The sequence below is a fragment of the Periophthalmus magnuspinnatus genome, chromosome 5 (assembly GCF_009829125.3).
Source record: "Periophthalmus magnuspinnatus isolate fPerMag1 chromosome 5, fPerMag1.2.pri, whole genome shotgun sequence".
NCBI classification, from domain to species: Eukaryota; Metazoa; Chordata; class Actinopteri; order Gobiiformes; family Gobiidae; genus Periophthalmus; species Periophthalmus magnuspinnatus.
Window position 1 is genome coordinate 6,621,048 of NC_047130.1, and position 19,318 is coordinate 6,640,365.

Consider the following 19,318-nt stretch of genomic DNA (forward strand, 5'->3'; position numbering starts at 1 on the left):
TGAGTACTGGCTAAGGGAGAGCAGACGAGTGCCAATCAATGTCCTCCTTCTCAGTGTGACTCTGAAGTGCTGTATGGTTACAAGTTTTCTCCCCGACAAAACCCACAATGTCGATGAAACTTCTGCACCAACAAAGGCACCTGCGATCGTGTAAGGCAATATTAATAATTTCTGTCCAAAATTATGTGTCAAAATGTAATTTGTTACAGTATTTCTAAAAGCTAACCAAAGACCTGAAAACAGGTCTTGATCTTTGGTTTCATTCTATAATTCTGATTTTTTTTTTAATCTACGGAGGTTTGAACTTTGACAGTGTTTAAACAAGAGATAAATGTGAGTAAAATGTTAATGCCTGTCTGAGAAAAGTGTATAAAGTGTGTGGTGAGGGGTTTTACAGCCTTAAAAGATATATAATAATTGTAAAAAATAAAGCTGACTATTTTGCGGATTGCGCCTATTGCGGGATATTTTTATAATGTAACCCCCGCGATAAACGAGGGACCACTGTATCTGCAAATACATATTTCATTTTTCAGATCATTTCAAATTGAGGTGTAGCAAAGATAATGAAAACTAGGTAAAATTCTTCATTGTTAAGGGTTCAATGTGTTTTAATACAAAACGCATTGGTATGGGATCAATACCAGTTACTTACTTACTTACTCATACTACTTCATATCACCCATCACTAAAGTAGTGCAAACGCATATTTACAAACACTGTACCAGATTTTTTCCCATACATTTGAGCATAATGCGTCTTGCCCCAGTACAGATATACACAAGTGTACAAGCAATTCTTGAGGTCTGTAGCGTTTACTTGTCCAATAATCAGGAAGTGCTAGCTTGTTACTTGTTGTTAGCATTACTGTCACAGCAAAACTCCACACCAGTCTCTGAGAGTTGTGAAAAGTGCTTATAGGTACAGCACCTTTAACAAGAATCCATCTTAAATCTAAAGACAAGAGTATTTTCACAACTCACAGCTGCTTTAAAATGCTTTGACATCTCTTGTTCATTTCCAGTGTGGATGAAAGCCCCCTCACTCCCCTCCGAATCCGTGGTTTACTGAAGCTCTCAAAGTGGGAGCAAACGTCTTATATTTAAGTCTGTGTAATCAGAGGAGGCCTGCCACATTTCATCGCACCTTGTCAAAGCTCTCTGATCGGAACATCTTCAAAGTGTTAACAAGGTGACTGCAGAAGACAGACAGCGGCACAGGTAGAGGAAGAGGAGGAAGAGGAGGAGGAAGAAGGCAGAGAGACAGGTGAACTAAGAGACGAGACTGTGGGAGATAATACCAGTCAAAGTAAAGGGGAAACAGCGGGGAAGAGGGATGTAGCGGCTGATAGGTGCTGACGTTGAGAAACGGGGTAGAATTTCAAGGACTGGAGTGGAAATGGGAATAAAAACATCTGATAAATAGTAAAATAATAACATAGTGACAGCGTGTTCAAATAAGATTCACCATCCCACACTTATGATCTTGGAGATAAGCGTGTAGTTCGAAAACAATTTTTTTTTCCCTGTGAAAGGTGCACTATGTAACAAAGTCACCTGCTTGTGTCCTTTGAGATGTTATTTTTCTGTCAACAGTATAGCATCAGACTCATCTCGAATGCTGCAAAATGTGTCTCATGTTTAATTGTTTTTGAAAGAACTGTTATCAAAAATACTGCCTCAAAATATCGTCTAGTTGTTCGTAGTAATTTTGCCATGAGTGCCACGATCAGAAGCGCATATCAACACGGTTTTGAATAGTAATGTCAAAACAGTGAATTTCATCAGCTATTGAAGTACTTTTTATTTTTATTTTAAACCAGACCTATTATACAAAATTTACTTTTCAGAGCTTTTAACCATGTTATAGTTGTTTCTCCTTCTCATTTCCGCTCTCAAAGTTATTTTTGGAGTGATTTGTGCATGTTTGAGTAATCTAATCATTAATAATAATCATTGCTTATTTTCAAAACACCATATTATCAATCAAGCATATTTTGGTGATGTATTCTACCTTCCTGTAAACAGTTAACGGTTTATCCATTTATGACCTTGCACGGAGAGTATGTAAATGAGTTAATGTTATTTGTGTCAACAGTATAGCATCAAACTCATCTTAAATGTATTAAATTACGGGTTTTTTATTGCAGATAAAACAGATCTAATATGGCTTGGTAGTATCAGCTCCTTGTCTTTGGAGATAGATTGTTTAGTGTCACTTACTATACAATGTGTAATGAGACAGGCCTTTACACTGACAGTTTTTAAATCCAGGCTCAACACAGTTCTATTTCGCTTTAATTTCACTTTAAGTATTGGCCAATATCCAAAATCAGCCAATACCAGAGCAAAGTTTGAAAACAGCATTTATTTTCTTTAAACAGAAATAAAATAAGACAGAACTGATATGTTAGGGTGCTATTTATCTGCCAAGTAACTACAGAACAACTTTGTGTGAATAAAAACTCCAACATTATGAGACTTTCTAGCACGTTTTTCAGTATCCATGCGTTTTCCGATCCTTTAACATAATATTTAATAGCAAAAGCATCCACTGAACAAGAAAACCAACAGAATACTTAGCCCATGTGTGAATGTATGTTGTAATAGCGTCACTTTAGGAAATATTTAACTGGTGGTGGCGTTACGTTGACCCAAAAGATTAAGTGTTCACCAACGGCACCATTTTCTAACACTTGCATTATTCTTATATGAAGCCGAACTCTGATGTTTATATTGTGTGCGTGAGTGAACAGTTATGCAGTGCTGATCGCTGGCTGGTTTACGGTCAAAATCTACGGTGTACTATTGGTTCAAGGCTGTGGCGTTTACCTGAAAAATGTACAAAATGAATAAGAGAATTTTGTAAGAAATGTGCAAGGATCTCTGCGGCGACAAAGCAATGTGTCGTTGAGTAAAATATATTCGACTTACATGTTGAATTCTGTGTCTTCCCTCGATGGAGACCTTTGTGTTCTCCATAGACTGTATAAAGAAGTGGACTAAGGAACCGTGACGCCCGTAGCATTTTGTGAATTTGGAGACGAATTCCTTATTTGACGTTCTTAACTTCCTTAGCAACGCCGTCAATCAAACTTGTTGCTAACATGAGTGGGAAGGACCTCGGGGAAAGAAGGCGTCTGATTTGCTATTAATGTTCATATCTTGATTCACTGACAAAATAGCAAAATAAAAACACCATGATCATGCAGAGTGCGTTAATACGAACATTTTAAGATCAAAATGACGAGGCTCACTGCAGCAGTTACAGAGAGACGAGCAACAATTTTTATATTTCAATTTTTTCTACTGGAGCCAGAGTCGGCAGTGCGCCCATGATCACTTCCTATCTGGAGTGTAGCATTTTAGCTATTTATATATACAGTCTATGGTTTTCACAACAGAAAACCAATAGATGCTCTCGACCAACCACCGAGATTGGCAGCAGGACAAATACTGTGCTCTGTGCCAACGTCAACATCTTCAAAAGTATTCTCGTCTCTGGCAGTTTTTTCTGAATGTCTCCCACACTCTTAAACCCCATTTCATGTTGTAGGCCTACTGTCCCATTCAATAAAAGCTATGGACCAAAAGAATACAGTTGTCCCTCACTACAACGCTGTTCACCTTTCGCTATCTCGTAAAATCAATCAGTCTCCTCTGTGCCGTGTCTCCTGTACAGTACAGAATGTGTTCAACCAAATTTTTTCTCCCCGACAAAACCCACAATGCTTTAAAAGTGTTTAAACAAGAGAGAAATGTGAGAAAATGTTAATGCCTGTGTGAGAAAAGTGTATAAAGTGTGTGGTGAGGGGTTTTACAGCTGATAAACATATATAATAATGACTACTTTGCGGATTTCGCCTATTGCGGGTTAATTTTAGAACGTAACCCCCGCGATAAACGAGAGACCACTGTATTTCAAATTGTAATAATAAAAACCAAAATAAATCTATATGCATGGAGAACAAATCCTACTTTGACACACTGGAAAGAGCTGGTAGAATACACCCATGTGGCCTGAATTCTATGCAAGATAACCAAACTTCCATTATACAAACAGGACAATATGTGCCAGCTCTAAAGTAAACAACTCCTATTATCGTACAGTAAGTGGATTTTAACATGGATGCATTTATTGTCCTAGTCTCTCTGAAGTCGCAGTTTGTGAAACAGCGACTATGGGGAATACATGCTAAACAAAAGAGCTGATTTCCTAATGAACAAAAGATTCATTTGATCTGAGCACAAAACACTCCTTGTATTCACTTTCCAGTTTGTAGTTAGAGCCCATCGATCTTGGGCTGTTGTTCGTTCTTTGATGACTGCTTTACACTTGGACCTAGATTTGACTAATTATAACCGGGATCAAGCCTAGAGAGCCGTGTGATTATAGCGTGGAGAACGGCATTAGCGAGCATGACGCCATCTTTGTTTTCCAATTGGCTTCGGACACTTTGAAGTAGAGAACACAGTGGAAGAATGGCCCCAAATCTCCCAGGAGATAATAAATATCCTTTTCTGATTAAACCAATCTGCAGCAAAATGCGTCTCATGTTTAATTGTTTTTGAAAGAACTGTTATCAAAAATACTGCCTCAAAATATTATCTAGTCGTTTGTAGTAATTTTGCCACGAGTGCCACGATCAGAAGCACGTATCAACACGGTTTTGAATAGTAACTTCAAAACAGTGAATTTCATCAGTTATTCAAGTGCTTTTTTATTTTAATTTTAAAGCAGACCTATTATATAAAATGTAGTTTTCAGAGTGTTGAACCATGTTAGAGTTGTTTCCCCTTCTCATTTCCGCTCTTAAAGTTGTTTTTGGAGTAATTTGTGCATGTTTGACCAATCTTTAATCACTTACTTTCAAGACATATTAACCATATTATCGATCAATCCCCGTTTTCACCACGACGTCTTTGTTGTGATGACATTTACTGTGACGTCAGCTCCCACCGGACACCGCAGTTTTCAAACGCGGAAGTGAGCAGACTTGTTTCTTTTACTGAGTTGTTTTAGATGAATATTGAAAGCATGATTTTTGTTTTGTTTTACTATTAAACCTTGTGTTGAGTGTCTTAAACATTGAGGTGAACTTGTTTCTCAGTAAGAATGCGATTATTTTAAGATGTTTTGCACTGGAACCTGCTACTTCGGTTACATGACACGGGCATTCAACTTTCGGCTGTCAAGAGGCCTTATGATACAACGACTGCAAGCATCTTTTTACCGACGTGTTCTACCTTCCTGTAAAAAGTTAACGGTATATCCATTTATGACCATGTACAGACAGTATGTAAGATTACTGGATGGCTCTTTTCTAATGTAACAATGCATGTGACTGCTGCTTGTACCTTCGTTCATCAGATCAGATAAACTTCTTTCAACTCTCTACCTGGTCTGTGCTGTAATCGCTTCCTTCACAATTACAAATATTGCGATTTAAAATGTGCAAATTACAACATAATCATCCATGAGTGTCGTAGATTACAGCCATATAACAGACACAAGTACAATAGGTCTGGTTTGATAAGACAGTAAAAGTAAATATGTTTCAAAAATACACTGACATGTTTTTTTGTTTTGTTTTTTTTTTCAATTGATTGTGAATAGGTTTGGAAATGAATGGATGTACTGTAGTTTGGAAATTTGTCAAAAAGGTGGTTGGTTTCTGAACGTTAAGGTAAGGCAAGTTTATTTGTATAACACAATTTGTAGACAAGGGAATTCAAAGAGCTTTATATAATAAGAAAGACATTAAAATCACAAAAAAAATCACAAGTTAGCCAAGTTAAAGTGGCTGTACCTGATTTTCTTTGTAGTTGAGTAAAGTTTGTTTTGTCTGTGTAATTTGTCAGGAAGTACGCTGTTAGCATTCTCTTGGCAAAACTCCGATCTGACCTCTCCAAGTTGCGAAAAGCAATTATAAACTCATTGTAGTAAATAATTAAAATCCTAACACTGTGTTCAGGAAGTTAGGAACAGATTTAGACTGCTGCAAATCGTTAAAAATAAACTAGTTAATTGTTTTGTGGGGTTGACCCGTAAGTAATGGGCTGTGCGCTATTAACTTCCTTCTTGCTGTGAGTCAAGAGTTCTAACCACTGTGCTACTTATATTGTCATTACAACAAATTGACAAAATTATCTTCAATTACCAAAGCAAAAGTCCCCAGATGAGAGTGAAACGAAAGTCTAAGTGAAACTCTTTTAAGCCAAGATACAAAAGATTCTTAGCAGACTGCAATCACTCAAGTATTATCGTTAATCCAAGAGAAATACAAGATTTAAACTGTTTTTGTAACTCCAGTGTCCTGATGTTCTTTACTTGTATGTCATGTGCTCATTTCTTCTACAAAATTGACGTAAACTGCTGTTGTGTCACCTTGGAAAACTGGGCTTTGTTATCAGCCTATAACAGTAACAAATCCAGGTGAAAACAAACCTATACAAGAACACAATGGAACACAACAGCGCGGTACATCTGGATAGAAATGGATACACAGCTCCGCTCAGTCCACAGCTCCCACAATGCACTTACCCTGGCAGCTTTTGCCAAACACAAATGGAAAGTGACATGGCCATGGGAGGAAAACATGTCATTCTCCCCTCTGTATTGAAGAAAGCGTCACCTGGACTCCCAATACAATATAAACATCCATATATACATTTCTTAAACTGGTTGAAGAAGTTGCATGGAAAGTAGGCCAACACGGAAACTCAGATAACCTACGGCTTTTATATAATCTCCTAGTTAAAGGTGTAGTATGTGACTTTCTGGGGGTGGAACGTCTGCATTATTCCATGGAAGTAGAATGATAAACTTTGGATACTTCGGAAGATATTTTTTTTTGCCATACTCTGGAATACTATACCAAAAGCAACAGCATTTCCATAGAAACAAGCAAGAGTTTTTTATTTAATTTTTCCCTTCTATGGGGTACCTAATTTAATAATCCTACTTAGTTCGCTTTAGCACAAGGTCTCACGTGCGTTCATATTTCAGGAAGTGAAGTGGGGAAACTCTCATCCCTAAACTTCATATAGTGACACACAGGGTTCTTATTTACACGTTTACGCTCGATAAAATGTTTTGGAATTAGATAGGGGTATAGTCATTTATCGATTAATCAGTTAATGGAGTTTTTTTTTGTTTTTTGTTTTGTATTAATCAGCGGAAATGATAATGCATTGAATTGTTCCAACTTTTGGCAGAGAATTGTACATTTAATCTGTTTTATCACAGACTAAGATGCTATTTCTTTGTACTTCTCTCAGGCATAGTTGTTTTTTGCTTGTTTTTTTATATACAAGATTGGAACAGTATTAAGAAATTTTAGGACTAAGATACCACTTTTCTTACATAGTGATTATACTCTAACTACGATATCCCTTTTGACTTTTCTACGTCCGATTAAAGCCCTAGACTGTATAAAGAACAGACTAAGTGAGTGTGACGTCACCCATAGCATTTGGCTCCAGTCAAATGAAGCTCATCGGGGCTACCAGGTATGGTGCGAATTTGTCGAGCCGAGTTCCGACCGTGAGTATCATAGCAACCAAAGAGCCAATCCAGAGCGAGGCTGTTGAAAGTACCGCTGGTTTAGCAATGCTCTCAGTCAAACCTGTTGCCAACGCTAGCGGGAGTGACCTCGGGGAAAGAACGTGCCTGATTTGTCTGTTATTAATGTCTAATCATATCTTGATTTATGGACATAATAGTGAAATAAATATACCAGGATCATGTAGAGTTGGTTGATACGAACATTTTAAGGCCAAAATGATGAGCAGTGGTTACAGAGGGAGGGGTGACTTGGTTTTCCAATGTAAAGTTAATGAGCACTTCCTGTTTGTAACGTGTCCATTTATATATGTATGTAGTCTATGGTTAAAACGTAAGTATATTGTCTGTCTGGGGCCACAACCAAAATCTTGTTTAGTGCCGCCAAATGCCTTAAACCGCTCTGCTAGAATAATGCGTAAAAAATGCAAGTAAGAGAAAAGTTGTGTTATTTAACTTTAAACTACAGTATGCTATACACAAGTCGTTTTTTTCAGTGGCAAAAAATCCAATCTAAAAGTTTTTTTCCCAGATTGACTTTTAAACTTTAATAAGTCCATGTGAGCGAGTAAAAGACATTGACTCACGGAGTAATACTTAGAGCACAGATAGCACTGGCCAGTTCCCTCGTTGTATGAAGTGCAATAACTTAAGATAATTTTCCTAATAAAATCTTTGCCGCTGTACCCGCTGTGCCGGTCCCTAGAGCTGGAGGACTCTCATATCAGTTAACTGCCTTCACTCTCCTCTGTCCTGTGATGAACCTACTCCACACACCCACTGCTTTGCACATTTGACTAATACAGTGTCATTATGTTGTTGTGGGTAAAGTGTTTGGGTTGATAAGGCTAAATATTCTATTAGATAGCAGCACGAAGTAGTAAAAAAAATTCTGTTTGGTGAGAACTCAAACGTTTAAATGGGGGCAACAGTAGCTCAGGTGGTAGAGTGTTTGTCCATTGATCCCGCTCTCGACATAAGCATCATTGGTTGAGCGGTTACATCCACTGACCCACAGGTTGGCGGTGCAATTCCATCTCCCGCAGATGTCGTGTCCTTGGGCAAGACACTTATCCCACCTCGCCCTCAGTGTCTGCTGCGTACACTGCTGTATGAATGGATGAGTGGTTCCTAGATGTAAAGCGCTCTGTCTTGATGGTAGAAAAGTGCTATATAAAAATGTGACCATTTACCATTTAAACTTAAGTGCATCTTGGTGTGAGATTTACCAATAAGTAAACCCAAACATTTAAGTGAAAAATAACCTGATAAACCCTAGAAGACTTTTTACGTTCCCAGATATTTCAATATAAGAAATTTGTCTTAGTTGTTAGCACTTTCATTTCACAAAAAAATAAAGTTCTAGAGTCCATTCCCGGACTGTTGTAGGGATTTTCTATTTCAAATTTGTTGGTGAGTTTCCTCGTAGTCGCCAGTTTACAACCCCCCATCAACCTGGTCTGGCACATTCATTCACTGTACACATAAACAAGGGTAATTCTCACCATAGATTTTTATAAGATTGCACTTTATATTGTACAGCACTTTGGGTGATTGGGGTGGTTGTTTTTAAATGTGCTTTATAAATACATTTGACTTGACTTGACTAAATATACATATACACACCAACTTATTCAAAAAGTTTGCACAAAAGAGGGCATGGTTCATTGGCATATATATGTATTTTTTCAATCAACTTTGCCACTCCTGGATCTGCAGACGGTCCCCTGTGTTGTACTTCAGGTTCAAGACAGAGGACAAGTTTTACTGGGGACAATAAAGTACCAAAAAATAAATCTTGTTTCATCTTTCATCTTCAAAGTTACTGATCCAAAACAAAGACACCAAACCAGCTTGGACAGTTCGCCAACCGGCGAAGCTTTGTCTCATGTTCCAAGTGCCCTTAACTAGCGCTCAGAGTTCAGTTTTTGGCAAATAATCTAGTACGGCGTCTGTTAATACCATTTAATTTTCTTGTTTTAAATATGGATGTCCGGACCATGTTGATGATGTCAAATTTACAACAAAAAAAAGTTCATATTCAAATGCAACTTTCCTAATATTCCCTCTTAAGTATGAGTAGGTTACCTGATTTTTACTGTCTTAAAAACGTGAAAAACTGAAGTAGTAATTTGCAGGAGTCATAAGTTATTCTCGACTTTCTAACCGCATTCCAAATTATTCACAACAAAGTGTTTTCCACAGTTTTCAGTGGTCGGAGTTGAGTTTTTCTTTCACGCTAAAAACTAAAATCAACTAGCATGCTAACAGCACACTTCCTGATTCTCAAACTCCCCCAAAAATGGCATACGTGCTCATTTGTCCCTGTACATCTGGTTAAAAAACACAGCACGGTCACTATCATTACTTATATGTAACAGTAGACGGATCAATGCTATGCAAACGACATACGCGGTTGCCAGGTCTGAACGATTCGCTTTGGCAAACACGACGCAGTATATGATTGATGTTTGTGGTTTGGGTGCGTCATTGCTTGATCTGCGGGCTGTCTGTATACTGTTATGGCATCTCCTCATTGGGTGTCACATGTAAGCCGATCAAATTATCCACGCTGTCCTCCCTCGTCACATCACTGGAGTTGACTGGACAGGAGAGTGAGGCGAGGCCAGAGCGAAACGTGATTATTCCCCAATGTAAACATGGCGCTTTGCTGATATGAAGCAGATTCACATTGGCGTACGCTCATTGTCTGTGATTGTGGTAGTGAAAAATGCATTCGGTGAAGTCTGGACATTGACGTCAGATGCTGTTAGGGAAATTGTCGTTAGGGTTTAATAGATCTCTCTAGACGAGTGATGAGTAGAACTGAGTTTCCAGGAAGCTAAAAATACAAATCAGTCAAAAGTTTGGACACAGAAGAAAAAAAGACCTTTTGATGAACAAGTGCGTCGATTTTTTGACTGGTTTAGTTTCATGAATTCATTTTTTAAACTTATAATCTGCATTTTTTAAAGATGTCTTAGACTTGCAATTTTAACGCATTAAAGGTGCATTATGTAACTTTCATGGTGAATATTCCGAGGAACCATTCGCAGATTCAAGACTAGGCTTGACCACAACTACTTAGCTAGAGCCTAGTGTACCTGTTTTAGGCTGATGGAGAATCCCGCTGTACCCAGAAGAAACTCACAGGAATAACATACAAACTCCACCCAGAAAGACCCATTCCAGACTGGGAATCAAACCCAAGACCTTCTACTTACTTGAGAAAATAACCTAACCTACGCACAAACATAACCACAGATGAAATAATTTTACAAAACAGTTGAAAAAAACCCAAAATCAAATTGTTGTGAGGACATGTTGACCTCGATCCGCTCATCCAACAAATTAAAGTGTATTTGTTAATATAAAATGCAACTATTATCCGAGCAACTACTTCTCTGAAACAGCACGGTGCATATACAAGTAAACGTGCCTCGAGCAAGAAATACCTGTATTAAAGTAATATCTTCTTTTGAAATCCCATTTGTAGCTGTATATGCCAATTAACTGCTGAATGTTTACTTATTTCTTCAATGGAAAAGCCATGACATGAACTGATAAGAGCTTCAAACACTCTTCTAATTCACTAATGCAATGTCAAACTTAAATAATTTGTTATTACTTTGTTTCTTTTGATGTTTTGAGACTTAAGTATTAAACTATAACATGGATCATTATTTCACGTTTTTCACCGTTAACCTTAATATTGGTCTAAATGGATTAATAGTAGAAACGGGTCCATTGACTGCCAAATCAAAACTGCAAAAGAAACAGGCCACACCTTTTTATAGTGACATTTCAAATTACATTGAACTCCTGTCCTTGCCACGTTGCACTGGCTACCTGTAAATCTTCGAGTTGACTTTAAAATACAGCTGATTACTTTTAAAGCCATCCACGGCCTTGCTCCTGCCTGCATTTGTGAGCTAGTGTGGCCGATATGACCCTAGCCGCTCCGTGCGTTCCTCGGAGCAGACACTTCCTCACTGTGCCCTCCTCCCGACTTTTGACCAGAGGCGACAGGGCCTTTTCGGTCAGGGCCACAAAGCTCTGGAACACACTGCCAGGAGGAGATTAGACTACCGAACGCTGTGGGTGCTTTTAAATCTAATTTTCATACTTACTTTTATAGAATGGCTTAGTTATAATGTGTTTTTAAATGTGTTTTCATTTTCGGTATGTTATTGCTGCTATTACTGTTTTATTGTTTCTGAGTATGAGGTATTTATATGTTGTGAAGCACTTTGTAACTAGTTTTTAAAAAGTGCTATACACATAAAGTTGTTGTTGTTGTTGTTATTATTATTATTATTATTATTATTATTATTATTAGCACTAGCATTATTAGCATTATTAATGTTGGTCTTAAACTGATTTATAATAGAAACAGGTCCATGGACTTCCACATCAAAACTGCAGATACTTCTGTACCTACTACTTCTACTTATGGACCTACTACTTCTACTTATGGACCTACTACTTCTACTTATGGACCTACTACTTCTACTCCTGTACCTACTACTTCTACTTATGGACCTACTACTTCTACTTATGGACCTACTACTTCTACTCCTGTTCCTACTACTTCTACTCCTGTACCTACTACTTCTACTCCTGTACCTACTACTTTTACTCCTGTACCTACCTCTTCTACTTCTGGACCTACTACTTCTACTTCTGGACCTACTACTTCTACTTCTGTACCTACTACTTCTACTTATGGACCTACTACTTCTACTCCTGTACCTACTACTTCTACTCCTGTACCTACTACTTTTACTCCTGTACCTACCTCTTCTACTTCTGGACCTACTACTTCTACTTCTGGACCTACTACTTCTACTTATGGACCTACTACTTCTACTCCTGGACCTACTACTTCTACTTATGGACCTACTACTTCTACTTATGGACCTACTACTTCTACTCCTGTACCTACTACTTCTACTCCTGTACCTACTACTTCTACTCCTGTACCTACTACTTTTACTCCTGTACCTACCTCTTCTACTTCTGGACCTACTACTTCTACTTATGGACCTACTACTTCTACTCCTGTACCTACTACTTCTACTCCTGTACCTACCACTTTTACTCCTGTACCTACCTCTTCTACTTATGGAGCTACTACTTCTACTCCTGTACCTACTACTTCTACTCCTGTACCTACAACTTTTACTCCTGTTCCTACTACTTTTACTCCTGTACCTACTACTTCTACTCCTGTACCTACAACTTTTACTCCTGTACCTACTACGTTTACTGCTGGACCTACTACTTCTATTTATGGACCTACTACTTTTACTCCTGTATCTACAACTTTTACTCTTGTACCTACTTCTTTTACTGCTGGACATACTACTTCTACTTATGGACCTACTACTTCTACTCCTGTATGTACTACTTTTACTGCTTCTGTACCTACTACTCCACATCAAAACTGCAGAACAGATAGACCACACCTTTCTATAGCGACATTTGAAATTGAACTCTACATGTATAAACTGGAGTCTGAAACCTTTGAATAATCACAATAATTAAAAGTGCTATGCTATACTTGATTTTTACTATCTTAAAAACGTGAAAAACAGAACTAGTTCATTTTAACTTCATTGCGTCGGATGCTATCGTCGCCAACAGAGCGCGGTTGTGGACTTTCCATTACTGTAACTCTGTAACTGTGTCTCAAAGCAGAGGCAGGGGGCTCTTTAAACATGTCACTGTCATTACGGTAATCTGCTTACATTGTCCCTTGAAGATGACGAATCAGAGCACAGGTGCCGCAGGGATTTTTTCCAGTCAGTTATTAGTCAAAGGAAAAATACAGATGGATATGTAAAATAGAAATAGTTGTGTGAAAAAATACAGTACATTCTGATACTTCCATTAGCATGATTTTTATGGCTAAAAAAGAATAAAGGTCTAGGCGAGCTATACTGGTCTATAATGTGCTCAGTCCTTTAAGGGATAAACAGTTTGCAGGGGTTGGTTATTGCGATGAGTCTGTACGGGGCAAGACAAATTTTACTCAAATACAAAAAAAAAAAAGAAAAAAAAATCTTTTAGAAGCTGTGGGCGGGGATGGGGGGTATGTGAAAACTGAAATTTTCTGAGCACTAGAGGCCTTGAATGCAGGACAATACAGGGTTACTCAGCTTTCATGACTCACTCTAAATACAAACTCTGAGTACGTTAATGCTAAGGGAACACCACTATAACACGGTCAGTTTACTAAATATTTCTCTCTTGATGTCTTACCTTTCCGACATACAGTGGCTCCGTGCCGGTGTATTCCTCCACTACGAAGAACTGATTCCAGACCCATCCTCTTTTGACCCGATCCCCTGGTTTGGTTGAAGTTGCGGGACTAGTCCTTGTGGTTTGACCCCAGCAAAGTCTTAGGCAGCATAAACAACTCACGGCCGCCAATAGTGTCCATACTCCGGTTCTCCACATGGTGAACAAAAATATATTGTGAAGAGTAAAAATCCAAGTCTGAGAGCAATTTCCAAAGAATTGCGAAACTTAAAAAAAAATTGGTTTAATCCATTAGTTGGTAATATGTTTCTTGGTTGGTCATAAACACTTGAGAATGCATACCTGACAAAGTAATGCAAAATGGTTGTTCATATTGAGAGAAGTGATAATTGATATACTGGAGAAATGTGTCAAAAAAATCCAAAAAACATCAAAATTCTCTGGTTTGAAGTCATTGTTGAAAATCGAGCCGAATTCAAAAATCAGAAACTATATTTTGAACCAAACAGAAAAATAATGATTTCAAGTACTTGTGATTCTAAGTGCAATGTCTCACTTTCTTCTTTGTAAATATTCTCTGCCAGTTTCAGAAACCTCCGCTGTATTTAGATCCTTAGGCAAAATCCTTGAAGTGAATAGATTTTACAAATGGTCTCTTGAAGCTGTCCATCATAATCCATATTCGATGCAAAACATTCAGTCTTCTTTTATCTTTATTTTGGGTCCGCTAAGGTTACGGATTCACGGGCAGATTATGGGGCCCACCTGCAAGAGAGAAAAGAAAGATTACGTTAAATTAGCATTAGCATTATATGATCTTTACAATATTAATGCATTCCTATCTTGGTGTAAAATGCTTCTGCTGTGTGCTGTGGTAGGAGTCTTGACAGAATAAAAACATATGCAAACGTTATATGGAAATTAGCAAACGTCAGATGAATTCCCCTAATAATCCCTGTAAAAGGCAAAAAAAGAAAACAAGAGTACACGTATATGTGTTTAAATAACAAATGAGCACGTAGGCATAAGGTAAGGTACACTTCATTGACCCATAGGAAAATTTGTCTGCATTTGACCCATTCTTCAGTGTTGCTGGGGCATCTTCTCAGTGCAGCTAGGCTTGGTTCAGGATTACTTTAGCTGGAGGATTTTACCTATATACACACTATGGTTATAATAAGGGGCACAATACCTTTCTTCCACGTTCCATTTTAACTAAAGGCACTCTGTTCAGTACTTTTTTCTAACATGGTGACCTTGGGATTTGACTTTATAAAACTCCAGCATAAAAATCTTCTTTTCTTTACCTCTTGCAACAGAATAATTATTTATTTAGTGGAATATATCTTGTTCAATGGGCAAATTCTCCTTAGTCAAAATGAACACAAATCAACACAGATATTGTAATAATCTGATATTTTGTGTTTAGTTCAGAGTTGACATCTTTTGTAGTTCTGGTAACTGTTTATGTGTTGGTGTTAACGTAGCTGCGTTTGTATGTGACGCTTTGTTGCGATGCCGAAAAGTTGATGTGAAGGTCCTAGCCGTCATTTACTGGAGACTGGTTTTAGGAGTTGAGACTGCTGTTGTTTTGCTCTTGTTTTGGCATGGGTTACGGCCTACAGTTGCCCTTGTGCTTGGAAAATAAACAACCAGAAGAAATTTGGCGTGTTTCCTCACACCAAAACGCAATATTGTACAATATTGTACATTTTAGCTATTTAAAACTCTTCTGATGTGATTTCATTCCACAGGACTGTACAATTTACTGTTTCCACTACATATTTGTTCATAATTCAAGTCTATGATATATTGCATTTCTCTGTAAGAACGCATCCTCACATAAAGAATCAAAACCTCAGTGAAGGAGAATGAGAGAGGTCATTGTTCCCCTCACATCTGCCTGTCTCCAGTCCCACTGATGGAGCAGCCCCAGCCTCTGTCTGCCAGCTGATTAACTGCATGAGGGAGCACTAATTGGATAAAAGCATTAATCAATTAATTCTATCCATTGGGGCAACAAGGCCCTAATACTTCGGGCAAACATTGACAGACAACACGGGAGGGGCTAAGACACAACCCTATGGTGTTCTGAACCATGCAAAGGTTAGACAAAGAGATAGCACTGAGGACACCAGGTATATAATCTAGGAATAATCCATCAATTTTAAAGGTCACATACAATACAATGTTGACTTTAATGACTTTTTAAACAATATATCTGCTACCATCATATTGATAAGTAACCATTTTTTTTTAATACGTATACATTCAAAATTATAAAAAATATGTCCAAAATAGACATGAGCAGGACAAAAATCCGAGCAATAGCAACAATCCCACATACCATACAATGTAATAATATGGATTTTGGTACTGAAATAATCTTGCGATAGTCCTGGTTTGTTAGGCTATGAACTTAGTATACGTCTAATTCAGGTTTAGTACTGGTTTTATCCTTTGTAGTACTTGTTTAGTCCAGGTTAACTCTTATTGTAGTCCTTCGTGGGCCAGATTGGATCTTTCTTTATTACTTCCTACTCTAAATTATGAATTGTGATTTAATGCTGAAGAAAATATAGATGATAAATGAGACGAAATAATGAAACAAATTTATGCAACTGACACAAAAACCCCTATGCAGCTATGAATTGTCTATCTGTTGTATCTGTCATTATTAAAAAAAAAAAAAAAAAAAAAAAAAACAACAATCCTAAAATTAAAAAAAAACAAATAAAAAAAAAAATAAAAATATTTTTTAAAAAAAAAAAAAAAAAAAAAAAAAAAACACCTAAACAATACAATACAATACAAAACTGCAAATTTACAATAGTGGAAATAAATGCCAGAATGAAGTGTTTCAGTAGTTTTTTCTTTGTATGTATAATGTGTCAAATTATTATTATTACTGATTCAACCTTCTTCAGCTCTAATCTAATCAAGTACAGAAAAAAAAAAGTACAAAAAGTTCCCCACTGGTACAAAGAAAAGGTAACCATGATGAATATTACCCCCCAAAAATGATTCTTCCACCTGTCAATTATAGAACTAAAAGTCGATGTATTAATTATCAAGCTTTTGTTCTTATGACAGAGCAATCCCATTGTAGACATGTTAATAAGACATTGTACTTTTCGAAGTACTTATCTAGCAATGCACTTTTACTTCTATTTCAGTAATATTTTTATGGAGCAGTACTCTTACTTGAGTAAAAGTTTTGGGGACTCTTCCCACTGTGAGTAAGTCGACAAGTGGCAAGAGGTTTATGTTGATTTGAACGTTTGTGTTTCTTGCACCGTCAGATATGATTTAGTTTTTCTCATCTTTGTGTCTATCATTTGAAAATATCAGGTTTTGTGCATTATTTAATATTTTGTCTTTCAAATTACAAATCAAATGTTACGTCCCGACAGTTACCCTTTAAGTTACTCTTACTTGAATAGTACTTTTCCCAATACTTTTTTACTCTTTCCTGAGTAATTTCTTGAACCTACTACTTTTACTCCTGCATGTACTACTTCTACTTATAGACCTACTACTTCTACTCCTGTACCTACTACTTCTACTTATGGACCTACTACTTCTACTCCTGTACCTACTACTTCTACTCCTGTACCTACTACTTCTACTTATTGATCTACTACTTCTACTCCTGTACCTACTACTTCTACTCCTGTACCTACTACTTCTACTCCTGTACCTACTACTTCTACTTATTGATCTACTACTTCTACTCCTGTACCTACAACTTTTACTCCTGTACCTACTACTTCTACTCCTGTACCAAATACTTCTACTTATGGACCTACTACTTCTACTCCTGTACCTACTACTTCTACTCCTGTACCTACTACTTCTACTTATTGATCTACTACTTCTACTCCTGTACCTACTACTTCTACTCCTGTACCTACTACTTCTACTTATTGATCTACTACTTCTACTCCTGTACCTACTACTTCTACTCCTGTACCTACTACTTCTACTCCTGTACCAAATACTTCTACTTATGGACCTACCACTTTTACTCCTGTACCTACTACTTCTACTCCTGTAACTACAACTTTTACTCCTGTACCTACTACTTCTACTCCTGTACCAAATACTTCTACTTATGGACCTACTACTTTTACTCCTGTACCTACTCCTAGACCTACTATTTCTACTTACGGACCTACTACTTCTACTCCTGTACCTACCTCTTTTACTCCTGCACCTACTACTTCTACTTATGGACCTACTATTTTTACTCCTTTACCTACTACTTTTACTCCTGAACTTACTGCTTCTAGTTGAGTAATATTATTTGTAAGTAACCTAACCTTTACTTGAGTACAATTTCTGGCTGCTGCCCCCTGCTGTGGTAGTAAATAAAATGTAGTAGTGTTACTGTTTTGACTGGACGACCTTGAGTTGCTGCAGTGTTGGTGGAGCATATAAGCCATGCTACAAACCAGCAGGTGGTTTAACCTATTGTATTTCTGCCGACCGAGGGAAGACTTCTAATCTCTCTCTCTCTGCGCTCCCACTAGCATGCTCGCAGCTTTCGGAAATAATTCCTCCTCAGACTGTTGGCCGAGGCAGAGTCCGTGGTATTGGAAAGTCAGCGCTGTGGGCTGTGCACTCTCCTGAGCATAGAGCCGAAGAGGAGCTCCGGCAGGGGAGAAGGAATGTGGGCTCTGGGCAGTCACTGGCAATGCAACATAATATAAAGTGCAATCCATGCTAAGTTAAGAGGCACGGTAAGGCTGCGGAATATATATAGTAATGAAAAACTGAGAATATGATCGGAATCAGAATCAGTTTTACTCACAGTGAGCATAAATTCACAAATCAGGAACTTGATTTGACGTTATGGTGCAACATTAAACAAAGAAAAGTAGTATAAACTATGATGCATTAAAATAAGGTAAATAAAAATAGACTTTGATATATACATACAGAATATACAGTAGGGCAGAACAACAGTGCAAAAAAAATAAAAAAAACACACACACAAAGTAGGTTAATTATAGTACACCAAAATACCAGGGCAACCGTACGTGGTGCCATCTTGGATCCAGTTCAGAAAGGACCATAGACCAGGCATGCCCAAACTGTGGCCCGGGCACCAAATGCGGCCCTCAGACCAATTTTTCTTGGCCCTCAAGCTTCCAGGTGAATTGGTTCATATTACTTTAAACAGTACTTTTTACTGTAAATATATACAAATCTACTTTAACAAGCCCATATCAAATATTTAATGTGTCCCAATGAGGATGTAAAATGAATAAAGGATCAGTCTAACTTGTAATAATAATGCAGATTTGAAGTATTCACTGTATTGCTGACCAGTCTATGGCCCTCAATCGGCCCTCAGCTTTGTCTGTGTTTTTATATGTGGCCCTTAATGAGAAAAGTTTGGACACCCCTGCCATAGACTGTATATATAAATGGACACAGCTGATGCGCTAGTCGCGGCGTTCCAAATAGGCAGTGATCATGGAACTTG

At 37.6% G+C, this 19,318-nt stretch overlaps 1 protein-coding gene across 1 annotated transcript in view; it reads right to left on the reverse strand.

Moving 5' to 3' along the window:
- Positions 1 to 19,318, reverse strand: part of LOC117370831 (cadherin-22) — a 257,026-nt gene that overhangs the window by 159,809 nt on the left and 77,899 nt on the right. Inside the window, exon 2 of the mRNA XM_055221940.1 lies at positions 13,828 to 14,592. Within this exon, the coding sequence (XP_055077915.1) occupies positions 13,828 to 14,025 (198 nt within the window). The 5' untranslated portion in view covers positions 14,026 to 14,592. The remainder of the gene's footprint in view (positions 1 to 13,827; positions 14,593 to 19,318) is intronic.